The sequence below is a fragment of the Canis lupus genome, chromosome 27, assembly GCF_003254725.2.
Source record: "Canis lupus dingo isolate Sandy chromosome 27, ASM325472v2, whole genome shotgun sequence".
Classification (NCBI taxonomy): domain Eukaryota; kingdom Metazoa; phylum Chordata; class Mammalia; order Carnivora; family Canidae; genus Canis; species Canis lupus.
Window position 1 is genome coordinate 43,169,699 of NC_064269.1, and position 15,142 is coordinate 43,184,840.

The window sequence follows — 15,142 nt, forward strand, 5'->3', positions numbered from 1 at the left end:
ACAGTCCAGAGAATTCTCTACCTGCTCATTCTCTCTTACCACCCACCCAATCCTTGGAGGTAGCAGGTCTATTCCATCACCCTCACCTTCAACTGGACTCTCACAAATGCACAGACTCCCACGTAGAACTTGCCATTGTTAAGGTCAACAAAATCTAGGAGTGGGAAAGAGAACCAGTTGAAGAGGATACTGATCCCTGTGCCTCACCCATATTCTTCCTATTGCCAACCAAACATACCTACCCTACATCCTCACCCACAAAATACTCTCATCAGAAATTAGTATAAAAGTAAGGGAAATGAAGAAGTCACCATTGCCAGGAAATATACTTACCCACATTCTGCTGTGTGATAGAGTGTGCCCAGCCATTATAACCAAACATTTCATTGGCCAAATTAATTACCCTGTGACCCTCGATGTAACATACCTGGAACAAGAAAGTTAAGGGGAAGAAAAAAAAAAAAGCTTGTTAAAATTCCTTGCCATATTTAAATAAGAATCAAAATTCACTTAATTTATTCCTTACCAGTTTTTTGTTTTTGTTTTGTTTTTTGGGTTTTTTTGTTTTGTTTTGTTTTGTTTTTTTGGCAAAACTGCCCTTTAACATTCCAGGGAAATTCTCAGTGAACTTATTTCAAAGATCTTCCAGAAGGAACCAGTTAGAACTAATGTTTGTCTCAGGGGAGGGACTAGACTCAGAGGGGAAAGATATCCACTCACTTAGCAGTTTCCAAAAAAGTACAAGTCTCAGGTTGATATACATTACAGAAGACCAAAAATATACACAGAAGTTAAATTTAGAAGCAAAAGGCAAAAGAAACATTTTTAAAAGATGGTATAAAAATCCCAAGAAGGCAGGCATGGAAGTCTCAAGACAAGACTTGGGTCACTTCAAATGACAATGCTGGCTGGAACCCATCCTCTCCCAAAGACACGAGGGAACATCTAGCAACAGTGAGCAAGAGACCTGAATCCATGAGGACCCAGAGAGGGAGCTGTTGAGATCATCTGAGTAGCCAGCTATTAGGAGCACCCACTTTTCAAGCATATCAATTCTCCTACCCTCTGGCCTCCTCCAGACATGCGGCTACTGATGTATTCTGGGCCCAGCCTCTGCCTCAGAGCATTCTGGATGGCCTGGTACTCTTCTGCTGTGTACTGATACTGCAATTCAGAAAGGAAAAATTAAATTGACATTTCTCCCATTCCTACATCAGCAAATCTCCAATTTTTTGGTCTCCAGACCCTTTTACACTCTCAAAAAGTATTGAGGACCCTAAGAGCTTTTGTTTATGTGGGTTATAACTACCAATGTTAGGAATTGAAACTGAGAAACCTTTAAGGCACACCTTCTTCCATCAGCCATCCTAGCAGTATCACAACAGGCTGCGCATGGCCTGGCAAGTCCCATTCTTCACTCGTGTGAAAAGGAAAAGGAAAAGGCAAGAAGTACTTTAGTATTATTATGGAACTCTTCTTGACCTCATGGACTCAGAAAAGGTCTTGGGGACTCCCAGGGGTCACAGGGCCACATGTAGACAGGCATCGCCTTAGGTGTCACTACCATCCTTACAAAACTTCCTCAAGCCACAACTGGTAAACTGAAACTTCCTGCTTCAGAGTCTGTGTGTGACATTTATGCCTGCGAGGGAGTAGGGGAGACCCACCGTCCTCTCCAAAGTTGTATACCTCTTCTCTGCTTCAACAATTTCCCACCCTGTATATGTAGCTAAATATACTGCTACTAGCTTTGATTTTTGTCCCCTTAGTAATTTTTTCCTTCCCTATTTAAATGAAATAAATCTACATCAACAGATCTCTGGTAAAGACAGAATTTGAGTGGACAAAGCAAGAATCTCTTTGATAAGCACAGACTATCTCCACAAAGAATATGACATGGGAATCTTTGGATGCCTCCAATAAAACGAACTGGGTGAAATGTGAACAGGAGTGATGGGGAAATAAATGAGATTTTTCATTCACAGTCTACGTTTCATTTTGAGTGTTATACCATATGAATATGTAATCTAGCCAAAAAAATAAACAAAATATAAATCTAAATGTAATCTCCAGTACTATTTGTCTTTTGATGTCAAAGTTCCAAAATGGCCTGAGAGTTCATCAGACTCACAAAATACTGCACCTAACAGGAAAACCACTGACAATAAATAGCTTCTACATCTATGACAATGCTCTACAAATTACATTCTCCTACCTTTTCACTTAACCTCATTCTTTCCAGGTATGATAAACACAGTTACCTGTCCAAAGCATAATACAGAGTTGCCACCAGCAGAAGGATGGCTGCCACGGCCTCCAAGAACTGCTTCCTCAGCCCCAAACATGTTGATTTTGAGTAACCTCTAATAAAAACAGAAGATTAAAAAAGATCTCAAAGAATGGTAAAGGTAAAAAACAAGAACCTCCACTTAAAATCAGATTAAAGCATCCATATGCAGTATTCTACAAGTTTTTTATTTACTTAACGCTTTATTTATAAGCACTGCCCCAATCAGACTAAGTTCCTCAGTGCTTAGCAATCACTGAAGATCCTTCCATCTTTGTTAAAATTTTTCTAGAGTTGGGGCACCTGGCTGGCTGAGTCAGTAGAGCATGGGAAGCCTGATCTCAGGGTCATGAGTTCAAGCCTCATGCTGGGTATATAGCCTTCTTAAATACACAATAAAAATTTTGCTAGGGCAATTGTATTGTAAGGGCAATTGTAAAGGTGATTTTTATAATCAGAATGTATAACTGTAATGTTTATAATTGGAAAAGTCAAAATTACAAAACACACCAAGGGAGAGTAACCAACCAACTGATTACTCCCTATCATATGAGCAACATGACCTTGGCCTCGGTGAGGTCATAAAAGAAGTATAAGCCAGGGGCACCTGGGTGGCTCAGTCAGTGAAGTGTCTGTCTTTAGCTCAGGTCATGATCTCAGGATGCTAGGATAGAGTCCCCTGGCTGGCTCCCTGCTCAATACAGAGTCTGCTTCTCCCTCTCCTTCTACCCCTCCCCCCAATTCATGCTCACTCATGCTCTCTCTCTCAAATAAATAAAATATACATAAACAACAAAAAAACTAAAAGCCACAATAACTGATCTGCTTTCCAGGACCTAACAAGCTAGCTGGTAGAAGACTCATAGACAGGAAAATTAAAGAGCAAGAGAAGGGGCACCTGGGTGGCTTAGTTGGTTTAGCATCTGCCTTCAGGTCATGATCCTAAGGTCCTGGGATCAAGTCCCACATCAGCCCCTGGAGAGGCTCCCCTTTAGCAAGGAGTCTGCTTCTCCCTCTCCCTCTGCTTCTCCCTTTCCCCCTTATGCTGTCTCTCTCTCAAATAAATAAATAAAATCTTTAAAAAAAATAAAAAGCAAGAGAAGGCAATACGGTGACCCTAACATTCAGGAATAAAGCATTAGACCAGTGAGGTCTCTTGCAGCATCAGCATCACCTGGGAGCTTATTAGAAATGCAAATCCTCAGGACCCCTGGGTGGCTCAGTGGTTGAGTGTCTGCCTTTGCCTCAGGGTGTGATCCCAGAGTCCCAGGATCAAGTCCCACATTAGGCTCCTTGCATGACGATTGCTCCTCTCTCTGCCTGTCTCTTATGAATAAATAAATAAAATCTTAAAAAAAAAAAAAAACAGAAATGCAAATCCTCAAGTCCTACCCTAGACCTTGTGGACCTCAGAAACTAGAGGTGAGCTCCAGAAGTCAATGGTTGCCCAAGCCTACCAGGTGATTCTAACACAAACTCAAGTTTGGGAGCCAATGTATTATACTGAGACTATGTAAATATATAGTCCATGAGAAAACAGAATTACCCTCAGAAGAAGCACCTGCAACTGGCTGACCCACTACCTGACTACCCCTACACCTGTCTCAGATCAGATGGATTCAGTATTGTGCCCAGCCTTTCTGTCCCTTTCCAACACTCAAGATCCAGAAACAAGGACATGGTAGGTCCTCCAGTGTAAAATTCTAGGACTTCCTGGGTCTTCCAATAGGAGCCGTGATCAATTGTGCTCAGCACAGGAGCCAAAAATCTGTAGATCATCTCCTCAAAGAAAGAGGATCAGGGACTGAACAGACTTCCTGCTGCTGGTGGGGGTGATATGGTGATGGCCACAGTGAAGATGACAAACCAGAGCTCAGAAAGAAGGTACAGGGGCACCATGTATGGCTCAGCAGTTTGGTGCTGCCTTCAGCCCAGGGCGTGATCCTGGAGACCCGGGATCGAGTCCCCCTTCAGGCTCCCTGCATGGAGCCTGCTTCTCCCTCTGCCTGTGTCTCTGTCTCTCTCTCTCTGTGTGAAAGAAAGAGAAAAGAAAGAAAAGAAAAAAAAGAAAAGGAAAGGAAAGGTACATCCAGCAGTGATAACTGGACAACAAAAGTCCTACAGGAGAAAAGCTGGTGTGTTTCTCTGTTTTGAAGATAACGCAGGGGTCATGGTAAACAGAAAAGGTGAAATGAAAGGTGCTGCTTTCACAGGACCGGTTGCAAACAAATGTGCATACCTGCGTCCACTATTGGCAACACTGCATGATTCTTTGCTGTGTTTTAAAAAAATTAAAAATTATTTGCTTCCCACGTTTGCCTTCCTGTTCTTTTCTACATGTCACTCTTCTTTTTTTTATAAATTTTTTTTATTTATTTATGATAGTCACAGAGAGAGAGAGAGAGAGGCAGAGACATAGGCAGAGGGAGAAGCAGTCTCCATGCACCAGGAGCCCGACGTGGGATTCGATCCCGGGTCTCCAGGATCACGCCCTGGGCCAAAGGCAGGCGCTAAACCGCTGCGCCACCCAGGGATCCCATGTCACTCTTCTTGATATCACCCAACTTCTGCCCCTTTTGTAAAATGAAATTACTCAGTGGGTGTGTGCAAACTAACTGGCTGTGGGCGTGTGCAAAATAAAGATAAAACAGTTCTGGGGGAAAAAGAAAGCTGTGCCTCAGCAAACTTCCAAGCTGTAGTCTTCAGGTTATTTGCAGACAGTAAAACTACAGACCTGGGAATGTCAAGTGGCAGGACGCTCCATGTGTCATTACAATACAGCATTTAGGGGCTCAAGTTCTAAATGTCAGTTTCTGGCTCTATCATTCACTAGGTGCTTGACCACGGGAAAAATCACATAACCTCTACCAAATGATGTTCTCTCATCTAGAAAATGGACATAATACCTACATTTCCTAGGGGTTCTATCAAGATTAACATGATATTGCATGAAACTGCATTAGAATTGTGCAACATGGGGATGCCTAGATGGCTCAGCAGATAAGCTCTGCTTTTGCTCAGGGCGTGATCCTGGAGTTCAGGGATCAAGTCCCACATTGGGATCCCTGAGGGGAGGCTGCTTCTCCCTCTGCCTATGTCTCTGCCTTTCTGTCTCTCATGAATGAACAAAATCTTAAAAAAAAAAAAAAGAATGCACACATGAAGTACTAAAAGGTTAGCTATTGCTAAGGGTGTCTCAATTTTCTAAAATATGATGAAAATGCAAAAAACTATTTAAATGATCATAAAACAAAAAAAAATGATCATAAAACATTGTATTTCAGCTAAGAATGATAAATTATTCTAATCTGGCACCAAATAAGTAGAAGAGTGGCCTAAACTAGGATAGTCAATAATTAGTGTCTAAAATTGTTATAATGGGGATGCCTGGATGGCTCAGTCTGAAGAGCATGTGACTCTTGATCTTGAGGTCATGAGTTCAAGCCCCATGCTAGGGGTAGAGATTATTTAAATAAATAAATAAACTTTAAAAAAATAAAATAAAAAATTAAATTGTTAAAACAGAATCACTATATTACACACTTGAAACTAATATTACACTGTATGGGGCAGCCCCGGTGGCGCAGCGGTTTAGTGCCGCCTGCAGCCCAGGGCGTGATCCTGGAGACCCTGGATCGAGTCCCACATCAGGCTCTCTGCATGGTGCCTGCTTCTCCCTCTGCCTGTGTCTCTGCCTCTCTCTCTCTGTGTTTCTATGAATAAATAAATAATCTTAAAAAATATATATTACACTGTATGTTAACTGGAATTTAAATAAAAACTTTTAAAAAGTACAAAACACTTCACACACACAGGGATGGCTACAATAAAAGACAGTGGATAACCAACATTAGTGAAGATGTGGAAAAACTGGAACACACACACACACACACAAAATCTGTTAAAACAGGTTGTGTGCCTGCCTGACTCAGCTGATAGAGCACTCAACTCTTGATCTAGGGTTGTGAGATCAAGCCCTACATTAAGCACAGAGATTACCTAAAAAACAAAACAAACTTAAAATTGTTACAAAAAGATATAGTGGAATAAGGATGGTATTTAGAATGCAACTATAGGGCACCTGGGTGGCTCAGTGGTTAAGCATCTGCCTTTGGTTCAGGTTGTGATCCTGAGGTACCGGAATCTAGTCCCACATCAGGCTCCCTGTGGGGAGCCTGCCTGTCTCTGCCTCTGCCTCTGTGTGTCTCTCATGAATAAATAAAAATCTTAAAAAAAAAAAAAATGCAACTATAAATGCCAAAAAAAAAACACTTAAAAGAATGAAGCAGGGGTGCCTGGTTGGCTCAGTCGGTTAGGTGTCCAACTCTTGATCTCAACTCAGGTCTTGATCTCAGGGTCCTGAGTTTGAGCCCCAAAATGAGATCCACACTGGGTGTGAAGCCTACTTTAAAAAAAAAAGAATACAGCAGATCTGTCTCCAAGGGGTGGGACTGGGGTGGAGAACAATGTAGCAGGCATCTACTTTTTCCAAATAAAACTTTTAGCACTATTTCATTCTCCAAATATGTGCATGTATTATTTTAATAAAAATTAAAATAAAAAATTTAAAGAAAGACCTACTACATAAAGCAGAGGTCAGCAACTTTTTCTGTCAAGTGCCAGATGGTAAATATTTTAGGTTTTGCAGGCTACATGGTCTCTGTCACAACTATACAACCCTGGCATTTTAATGTGAAAGCAACCATAGATAATACATAAACAAATGGACATGGTTGTATCCCAATAAAATTTTATTACAAAAAGAGGTGGCAGATTCGGTCCACAAGCCATAGTGTGCCAATCACTGCTATAAAGCATGCTTTGAATATTACAGTCAAAATGCTGATCAATATCCAGCTCCACCCAACCAGGTATTTAAATTGGGCAATTGGGATCACTGGGTGGCGCAGCTGTTTGGCTCCTGCCTTTGGCCCAGGGCGCGATCCTGGAGACCGGGGATCGAATCCCACGTCGGGCTCCCGGTGCACGGAGCCTGCTTCTCCCTCTGCCTGTGTCTCTGCCTCTCCCTCTCTCTCTCTCTGTGACTATCATAAATAAATAAAATTAAATTAAAAAATAATAATAAAATAAAATAAATTGGGCAATTACTTAAACTTTCTGCACTCCAATTTCCTCATCTCTAAAGGGGGATATTAGTAAAATCAACCTCATAAATTTATCATATTAAAATGATGGGATGCCTGGGTGGCTCAGCGGTTGGGCGGCTGCCTTCGGTTCAGGTCGTGATCCCAGGATCTGGGATCGGGTCCCACCTTGGGCTCCCTGGGAGGAACCTGTTTCTCCCTCTGCCTGTGTCTCTGCCTCTCTCTCAGTCTGTGTCTCTCATGAATAAATAAATAAATCTTTAAAAAAAAATTTTTAAATAAATAAACAGACAAACAAACAAACAAATAAATAAATAAATAATGATGTGAGGGACACCTGGGTGGTTCAATGGCTGAGCAGCTGCCTTTGGCTCAGGTCATGATCCTGGGGTCCTGGGATGGACTCTCCCATCAGGCTCCCTGCGGAGAGCCTGCTTCTCCCTCTGCCTATGTCTCTGCCTCTCTCTGTGTCTCTCATAAATAAATAAATAAAATCTTAAAAAAAAAAAAATGATGTGGGACACTTGGATGGCTCAGGAGGCCTGCTTCTCCCTCTGCCTATGTCTCTGCCTCTCTCTCATCTCTCACGAATAAATAAATTAAAAGAAAATGATGTGATAACAGTATCCAGTAAAAATCACCAATGGATACTAGAAAGTTGTGGAGGATATTTACAAAGTCTCAAATGAGCACTTGTCCACTTATTTGTTAAAATAAAGGGGTATACATTGGGAATATACCTAATACTACTGAGTTGTACACTTAAAAATGGTTGAAGTTGGGGCACCTGGGTGGCTGAATCAGTAAAGCATTGTCTGCCTTCAGGTCAGATCATGATCCCAGGTCCTGGGATGGAGCCCCACGTCAGGCTTCCTGCTTGGTGGGGATCCTGCTTCTCCTTCTCCTGTTACTTACCCTGATTGTGTTCTCTCTCTCTCTCTGTCAAATAAATAAAATCTTAAAAAAAAATAGTTGAAGTGGTTGAAATTTAAGTATGTATATTTTGCAACAATAAAAAAAAGAGGAAAAATAATACAATAAAGGTTTACATCTTTCATGCAAGATCTAATGCAGTCTGGTGGCTCTGCCCATCCTGTGGCTGTACATCTAAGATATGTGACCTCCAAGGTCACCACTACAGTGGGGAGAAAGTTGGAAAAGTCACACCAGTTCATAGCTGCCTTAGGCCAGAAGTGATATGCATCACTTCTGGTCACAGTTCACGGGACAGAACTTGTCACAAGGCCCCAGCTTAATTGCAATGGAGGTTAGAAAATGTAAGAAAGCATTTGGTGAGTGCTGTCTCTTTTATATCCATGTTCCCCACTCCAATGTAACCCCCTAGAAGACAGGAGATTCTTGATTCTTCTTGGCACCCAGTGAGTAGCATGGTACCTGGCTCATAGTAATGGGTCAGGGAGGAAAGTGGTGAGTGATTAAATGAATGAATGGATGGATGGATGAATGAAATACATAGCGTAGGATACTAAGTTTATTTTTTAATTATTTAAAAACTCATTTTATAAGGCAAGAGTTATATTTCTCACACTTAAAAAGCAACTTTCTACTTTTCTAAACAATATCTTAGAAGAGTCAACCTTTCATCACAGAAAAGGATAACTTCATCTCTGCCCTATAAAAAGTAAAACATGGAATCATTTTTTTTTTTTTGCCAGTTACTACTTTGAAAAACAGCTATCTTCCTTTTAAAACTGTCCACGACCATTTTCCCATTATGAAATTAAAATATATTTACTGTAGAAAGCTTTAAACATTTATCAAAAAATATGGAAGTAAAATTTGGCTGGATCACCAACCGCAACAGGTACTCTTTTTTATTTTTATTTTTTTTTTAAGATTTTATTTATTTATTCATGAGAGACACAGAGAGAGGCAGAGACACAGGCAGAGGGAGAAGCAGGCTCCATGCAGGGAGCCCAATGCGGGACTCGATCCTGAGACTCCAGGATCACGCCCTGGGCCGAAGGCAGGGGCTAAAGCGCTGAGCCACCCAGGGATCCCCAGATAACTCTTTTTTAAAAAAAGATTGAGTTTATGTATGTATGTTTTATGTGTATATATGTATGAGCATATTTGCTAAACAAGAGTAGAATCCTAATTTAGCACGCATATCTTATGCAGCACCTCAAATCTTCTTGGCCTCGTCAGTCTCTGAGGCCCTTGACCACTTTTCTACCCCAGCTGCCATTATTAGGTCAACTAAATATGCATGAGTTGAGTGAATGCACAGAGGCACCACCACCGGTCCCTTACTTCCTAGTCATGCTAGATGCCTCTTGCTCCCACCCCTGGGTTCCCTCTTGCCTTGGAAGTATAAGAACCTGTAGGACCCACCTGAAGCCCATGCACAACCAGGAAGTCTGAGGGAGTTAATACACCATGAGGCAAACTTTTTACCAATGAGACACAGTAGCTTTAAAGGGTAAATTCTTCTCCTTTCTTCCTTTGGGTGGGTTGTCCTGGGATATAGTACTTCATACATGCTCCTGAGAAACAGCTTAAGGAGATCAAGCAGTTAGTTGTACTTGTCACCAAGGGGTGGCCAGATTTCTTACCCACTTTGTGAAATAACACTGAGCTGTGAGTCCCACATTGGCTTGAGTTCTCCAGTGAAATTAGGTTTGGTTGCCCACTAGTGTTAACTGGCTTGGCTATGCACCCTCTGTTGACTGCCTTTTCTTCCCCATCTCACTTCCCTCACCTCTACCAAGACATCCTGGGCTCTTCTCTCAGATAAGCTACTTAATGCTTGGAGAAAAATGTAGGGAGAGCAAAAAATACCCTAGCAATGGAGAAATCTAGCAGATGCTACCTTAATCAGGTAATTAAACATAATGTCATCAATAATATTCTCATCATAAGCTTCCTGATGGATATACTGAAAAGGTCACAACATCACTTAGGGAGTATTTCTACGAATTTAATTATGACTCTGATCAAGAGGAAACAGACAAGTTGAAACCTATAAGGGTTAGACTCAAATCGTATCAATGTCTCAAAAAATAAAGCAAAACAAAAAGGCTCGTGAACTCTTCTAGATCAAGAGACTAAAGATACACAACACACAACTACAACTACAGTGTGGTCCTTGAGAGGGTTTTAGATCAGGAAAAAAAAAGCTGTAAAGGCTAGTATGGGAACAAGGGGGGATTTTAATGATGGACTGAATATTATTCGATGGTATTGCATTGTTGTTAAGGTCCTATCACAGTTATATAAGAGAACAATCTTGTCACTAGGAGATACATGATGGAGTGAAGTGAACGGTCATGTTTTCTGCAACTTACTCTCAGATCATTCAACTAACAAAATATGTGTGTGGGTAAATGCAAAGAGGAGGAGAGGAAGATAAAGCAAAGTAACAAATTTATGAATCTTGGTGAAGGATATGCAGACATCCCTTGTGTAACTTTTCTGAAGGCTTCAAGTGTTTCAAAATAAAGTGTTAGGAAAGACTTCCTCCACAGCCACTTATGGCAGTTACATAAATCTAAATATCCCAATTCATCCAACGTAGATCAAAAAGAGGAACAAATATAATCACAAATACCCCATAACTACTAATATAACTAGAAAACTGAAAATACTACAGGCTTCAAATCGCCTGGAATTAGAAAAAACAAACATCAACTTCTGGTGGAGATAGCTCTCAAATGTTCATCCTAACTCTTCAAGGAGAGTAAGGTGGGACATAGAAGGGAAGAGAAATATGTAAAAGAGAGCAGAGGAGGATAGAGAGCCTAAAATGGAACTAAAATTGCTCCCAGGAAAAGCATACTCACACTAAGTATGAAGATACTGACAAAGAGTTCTGGCAGGTCAGAGCCATCCAGGAAAAAAGTATATATACAACTCAAGGAGGCAGTCTTGAAAAGTCAGTGTTTCTGGGGAAAAGAGGGCAAAAGGAATAAGAGGTGCCTTCGAAACTGTGCTGTAAAGGACAAAAAAGGCAGTATAGATCCTATAAGACAAGAGAAAATTTAAAAGTCAAAGGATATAGAACCATTTCCCCTTTTTTGGCTTTTTGCGTCTAATAAAGAAACCATACTCACTATACTTACAGAAGAGAAACTATTCTCAACCTAGGAAACTCATAAATTATCTATCAATCCTGTTCACAAAATGCAAAATTGAAGATAAAAAGTCAGTGAACTTGAAGATAGTTCAATAGAAATTATATAACCCGAAGAGGAAAAGACAGACTGAAAATAAGCAAAAGCCTCAGAATCCTGTAGAATAATATAAAAACAGCTAACACAAATACAACTGAAGGCACAAAAGAAGTTAAAGAAAATAGAAAAAAAAATTAATGACTTGAAATCTCCTAAATTGGGTGATAGGCATAAATTTACAGATTAAAGGTCAACAAACCTCAAGCAAGATAAATATAAAGAAAACCAATCACACCCAGACACACACTATAGGCAAACTGCTGAAAACAAAAATAAAGAGAAAATCTGGGAAGCTGTCAAAGAAAAATGGCCCATTATATATAAAATAACGATAAAAATGATGACTCCACCTTACAATAGAGTTAAAAAAGGCATACTTAGAAACAAATTTAACAAAAGATAGTATAAGACGTCCCCACTGAAAACCACAAACAGCACTAAAAGAAATTAGACCTAGTAAAAAAGATGTACCATGTTCATAAATTTCAAGAGTCAATACTATTAAGATGTTAATTTTTCCCAAATTAATCTAAAGATTAAATGTCATCTCAGTCATAATCTTAACAGACTTTTTATAGAAATTGATAAAATAAAAAAAAGAAATTGATAAAATGATTCTAATATTTATATGGAAAATGCAAAGAAACTAGACTGTCCAGATCAATCACGAAAAACAAGTTGAAGGACCTACACTATGTGACTTCCCGACTTACTCTACAGCTATCATAATTAAAACAGAAGTAACTAAAACTGACATAAGAATTTATTATTGGTGGGGTGCCTGGGTGGCTGAATCAGTTAGGTGACCGACTCTCAGTTTCAGCTCAGGTCGTGGTCTCTGGGTCATGGTCTTGGGGATGAGGTATCAACATCGGGCTCTGTGCTCACCAAAGGAGTCTGCTGGAGATCCTCTCTATCTCCTTCTGCCCCTCCCTCTACTCTTGCTCTCTCTCTGTCTCTCTCAAATAAATAAATAAATCTTTAATTAAAAAGAATTGATCAGTGGAACAGGAAAAAAAGCCTAGAAACCAACCACCATTTATACAGTCGTCTGAATGGCAATGTGAATTGCAAAGGTACAAATATAATGCAATGGCATTCTCAACAGATGATTCTGGATAACAGGATATCTATATGGAGAAAAAATTTTTAAATTTTCCACAAAATATTTTTTTTTTTTTTTAAATTTTTAATATTTTTTTTTTTTTTAATTTTTATTTATTTATGATAGTCACAGAGAGAGAGAGAGAGAGGCAGAGACACAGGCAGAGGGAGAAGCAGGCTCCATGCACCGGGAGCCTGATGTGGGATTCGATCCTGGGTCTCCAGGATCGCGCCCTGGGCCAAAGGCAGGCGCCAAACCGCTGCGCCACCCAGGGATCCCCCACAAAATATTTTTTACACAATTCACAAAAACTAGAGATGGATCATAGGCCTAAAATAAAAGCTACAATTACAAATTTTCTAAAAGAAAATATAGAATTATATCTTCACATCCTAGAGGTGGTCAAGATTTCTTAGGACTCAGAAAGCAGTAATAAAAGAAAAAAATGATAAATATGACTACATCAATATGTAATACTTTGCTTATTAAAGAGCACTCTATGAAAATGAATATGCAACACCAAAGGTGATACCCAGGATATAAAAAAGATTTAACTCCTACAACTCAATAAAGACAATCTAATTTTAAGTAGTCAAACATCTGAAGAGGCACTTAAAGGAAGATACACAAATGTCAAAAAGCACAGGAAAGTTCAACTTCATTAGTAATCAAGAACTTAAATTAAAACCGTAATGACATACCCTTCTAAACCCTCCAGAATGGCTAAAAATAAAGACTACAGCACCAAAATTTGGCAAGGACGTGAAGCAACTAGAATTCTCATACACCATTGGCTGGAAACAAACTGATAAAACTATTCAGTTGTAAGCACATGCTATCCTCCATGAAAAAATAATAATGACTAGAAGATAGCACAGCATAGAACCATAGCATAGGTTCAGAGGATAGAACAGCAGGCCACAGAGGATTATCCCCAGGCCTTGAACCCTAATGGCACTTTTTACACCCTGGAGATCAGTCCTTTGTGAGGTAGGTGTTGGTGCTTGCTTGCCTATTTGTTTTCTTAGAGAGCTGTCTTTGATGAGTTTTAAATTTGATGTAATCTCATTTTAAGTGGGTATTGCTTTCTAAATCTTGTCTAAGAAATCTCTGCACAAAAAAAAAAAAAAAAAAGAAAGAAAGAAAGAAAGAAATCTCTGCACACCCCCAGGTCATGAACATATTTTTATATTTTCTTCTAGAAGCCTTATGTTTTTTAATTTGTAAATAAAACTGATAATTTCCTTAGAAATTAAACATGCAACTGCCATATGACCCAAGAATTCTTCTAAGTATTTTCTCAGAGGAAAAAAAACATATGACCAAGAAAAGATTTGTAGAACAGGTGGCACCAACCTGGTTCAGTTGGTTAAGCTTCGACTCTTGATTTTGGCTCAGGCCATGATCTCAGGATTGTGATCAAGCCCCCCATTGGACTCTGCGCTGGGCATGGAGCCTGTTTAAGATTCTCTCTCTCCCTCTCCCTTTCTACCACCACCCTCTCTTACCAAAAAAAAAAAAAAAAAAAAAAAAAATGTGGGATAGAAAGGGAAAGAGCCTGAACCAGAGCAGGGCTGTGAGCAAATGGATGAATTTGAGAGACATTAAGATAAACAAGACTGACAAAATTGTTTTTATTTTTATCCACTTCCTTTTCACATAAAGCATTTCTAATTATATGTGGAAGAAGGGAGGAAGAAGAAGAGGGAATGAGGCATGTTGCATATGGCAATTTTCCTCTTTCATCTGACCTTTCTTTTATCTTTGTTAAAGACAGCACAGGAGGGGATCCCTGGGTGGCTCAGCGGTTTGGCGCCTGCCTTTGGCCCAGGGCACGATCTTGGAGTCCCGGGATCTGAGTCCCACATCGGGCTCCCGGCATGGAGCCTGCTTCTCCCTCCTCCTGTGTCTCTGCCTCTCTCTCTCAATCTCTGTGTCTATCATGAATAAATAAATAAATAAATCTTTTTTTTTAAAAATTGAAAGAAAAAACAAAGCACAGGCAGGGCATGATTATGAAGAATAATATTGTCCACCTTAAAAAATATGAAACTTTAGTATGAGTCCAATGGAAATTTTAAGCTGAGAATGATGAGATTATACTGTCTCAAAAGGCTCTTTGTCAACAGAGAATAATTGATGGAGGGATCAGTTAGAAGTCTGTTACAACAGTCCAGAGAGAAAATGATAAAGAAATACCAAGGCCACGTGGAGGAAGAATGGACTCTGGATATATTACAGGGCAGAACTGAGAGACGTCAGTGCGGGCATGGATCTGATTGCAAGGATCAAAAACAGCAGGACAGCAAACTGAGTTCCTTTCTTTTCAAGTACATGCTGCTGTAACATTTGTGAAACTTCAGATGTCATGTCCTCTTTGAAGTGCTATGGAGCTTACACTCTAAATAGAATTAATCCTATGTTTCCCTAGCATTTTAGACACACATCAAAG

General features: G+C 39.9%; 1 protein-coding gene across 15 annotated transcripts in view; it reads right to left on the bottom strand.

Annotated features, from left to right (window-relative positions):
- RAD52 (RAD52 homolog, DNA repair protein) overlaps window positions 1-15,142 on the bottom strand; it is a 117,395-nt gene that overhangs the window by 19,305 nt on the left and 82,948 nt on the right. For 6 of the 15 annotated variants that reach the window (XM_049102546.1, XM_049102547.1, XM_049102541.1 and 3 more), the window contains 4 exons: window positions 2,262-2,363; window positions 1,063-1,164; window positions 334-427; window positions 87-154 (listed from right to left, as the gene is read on the bottom strand). In XM_049102546.1, coding sequence (XP_048958503.1) covers window positions 87-154; window positions 334-427; window positions 1,063-1,164; window positions 2,262-2,345 — 348 coding nt within the window. In that variant the 5' untranslated portion in view covers window positions 2,346-2,363. Of the gene's footprint in view, window positions 1-86; window positions 155-333; window positions 428-1,062; window positions 1,165-2,261; window positions 2,364-9,747; window positions 9,911-14,046; window positions 14,178-15,142 lie in introns of those variants that run through there. The other 9 variants (XR_007406410.1, XM_049102544.1, XM_049102539.1 and 6 more) reach the window with 4 other exon arrangements.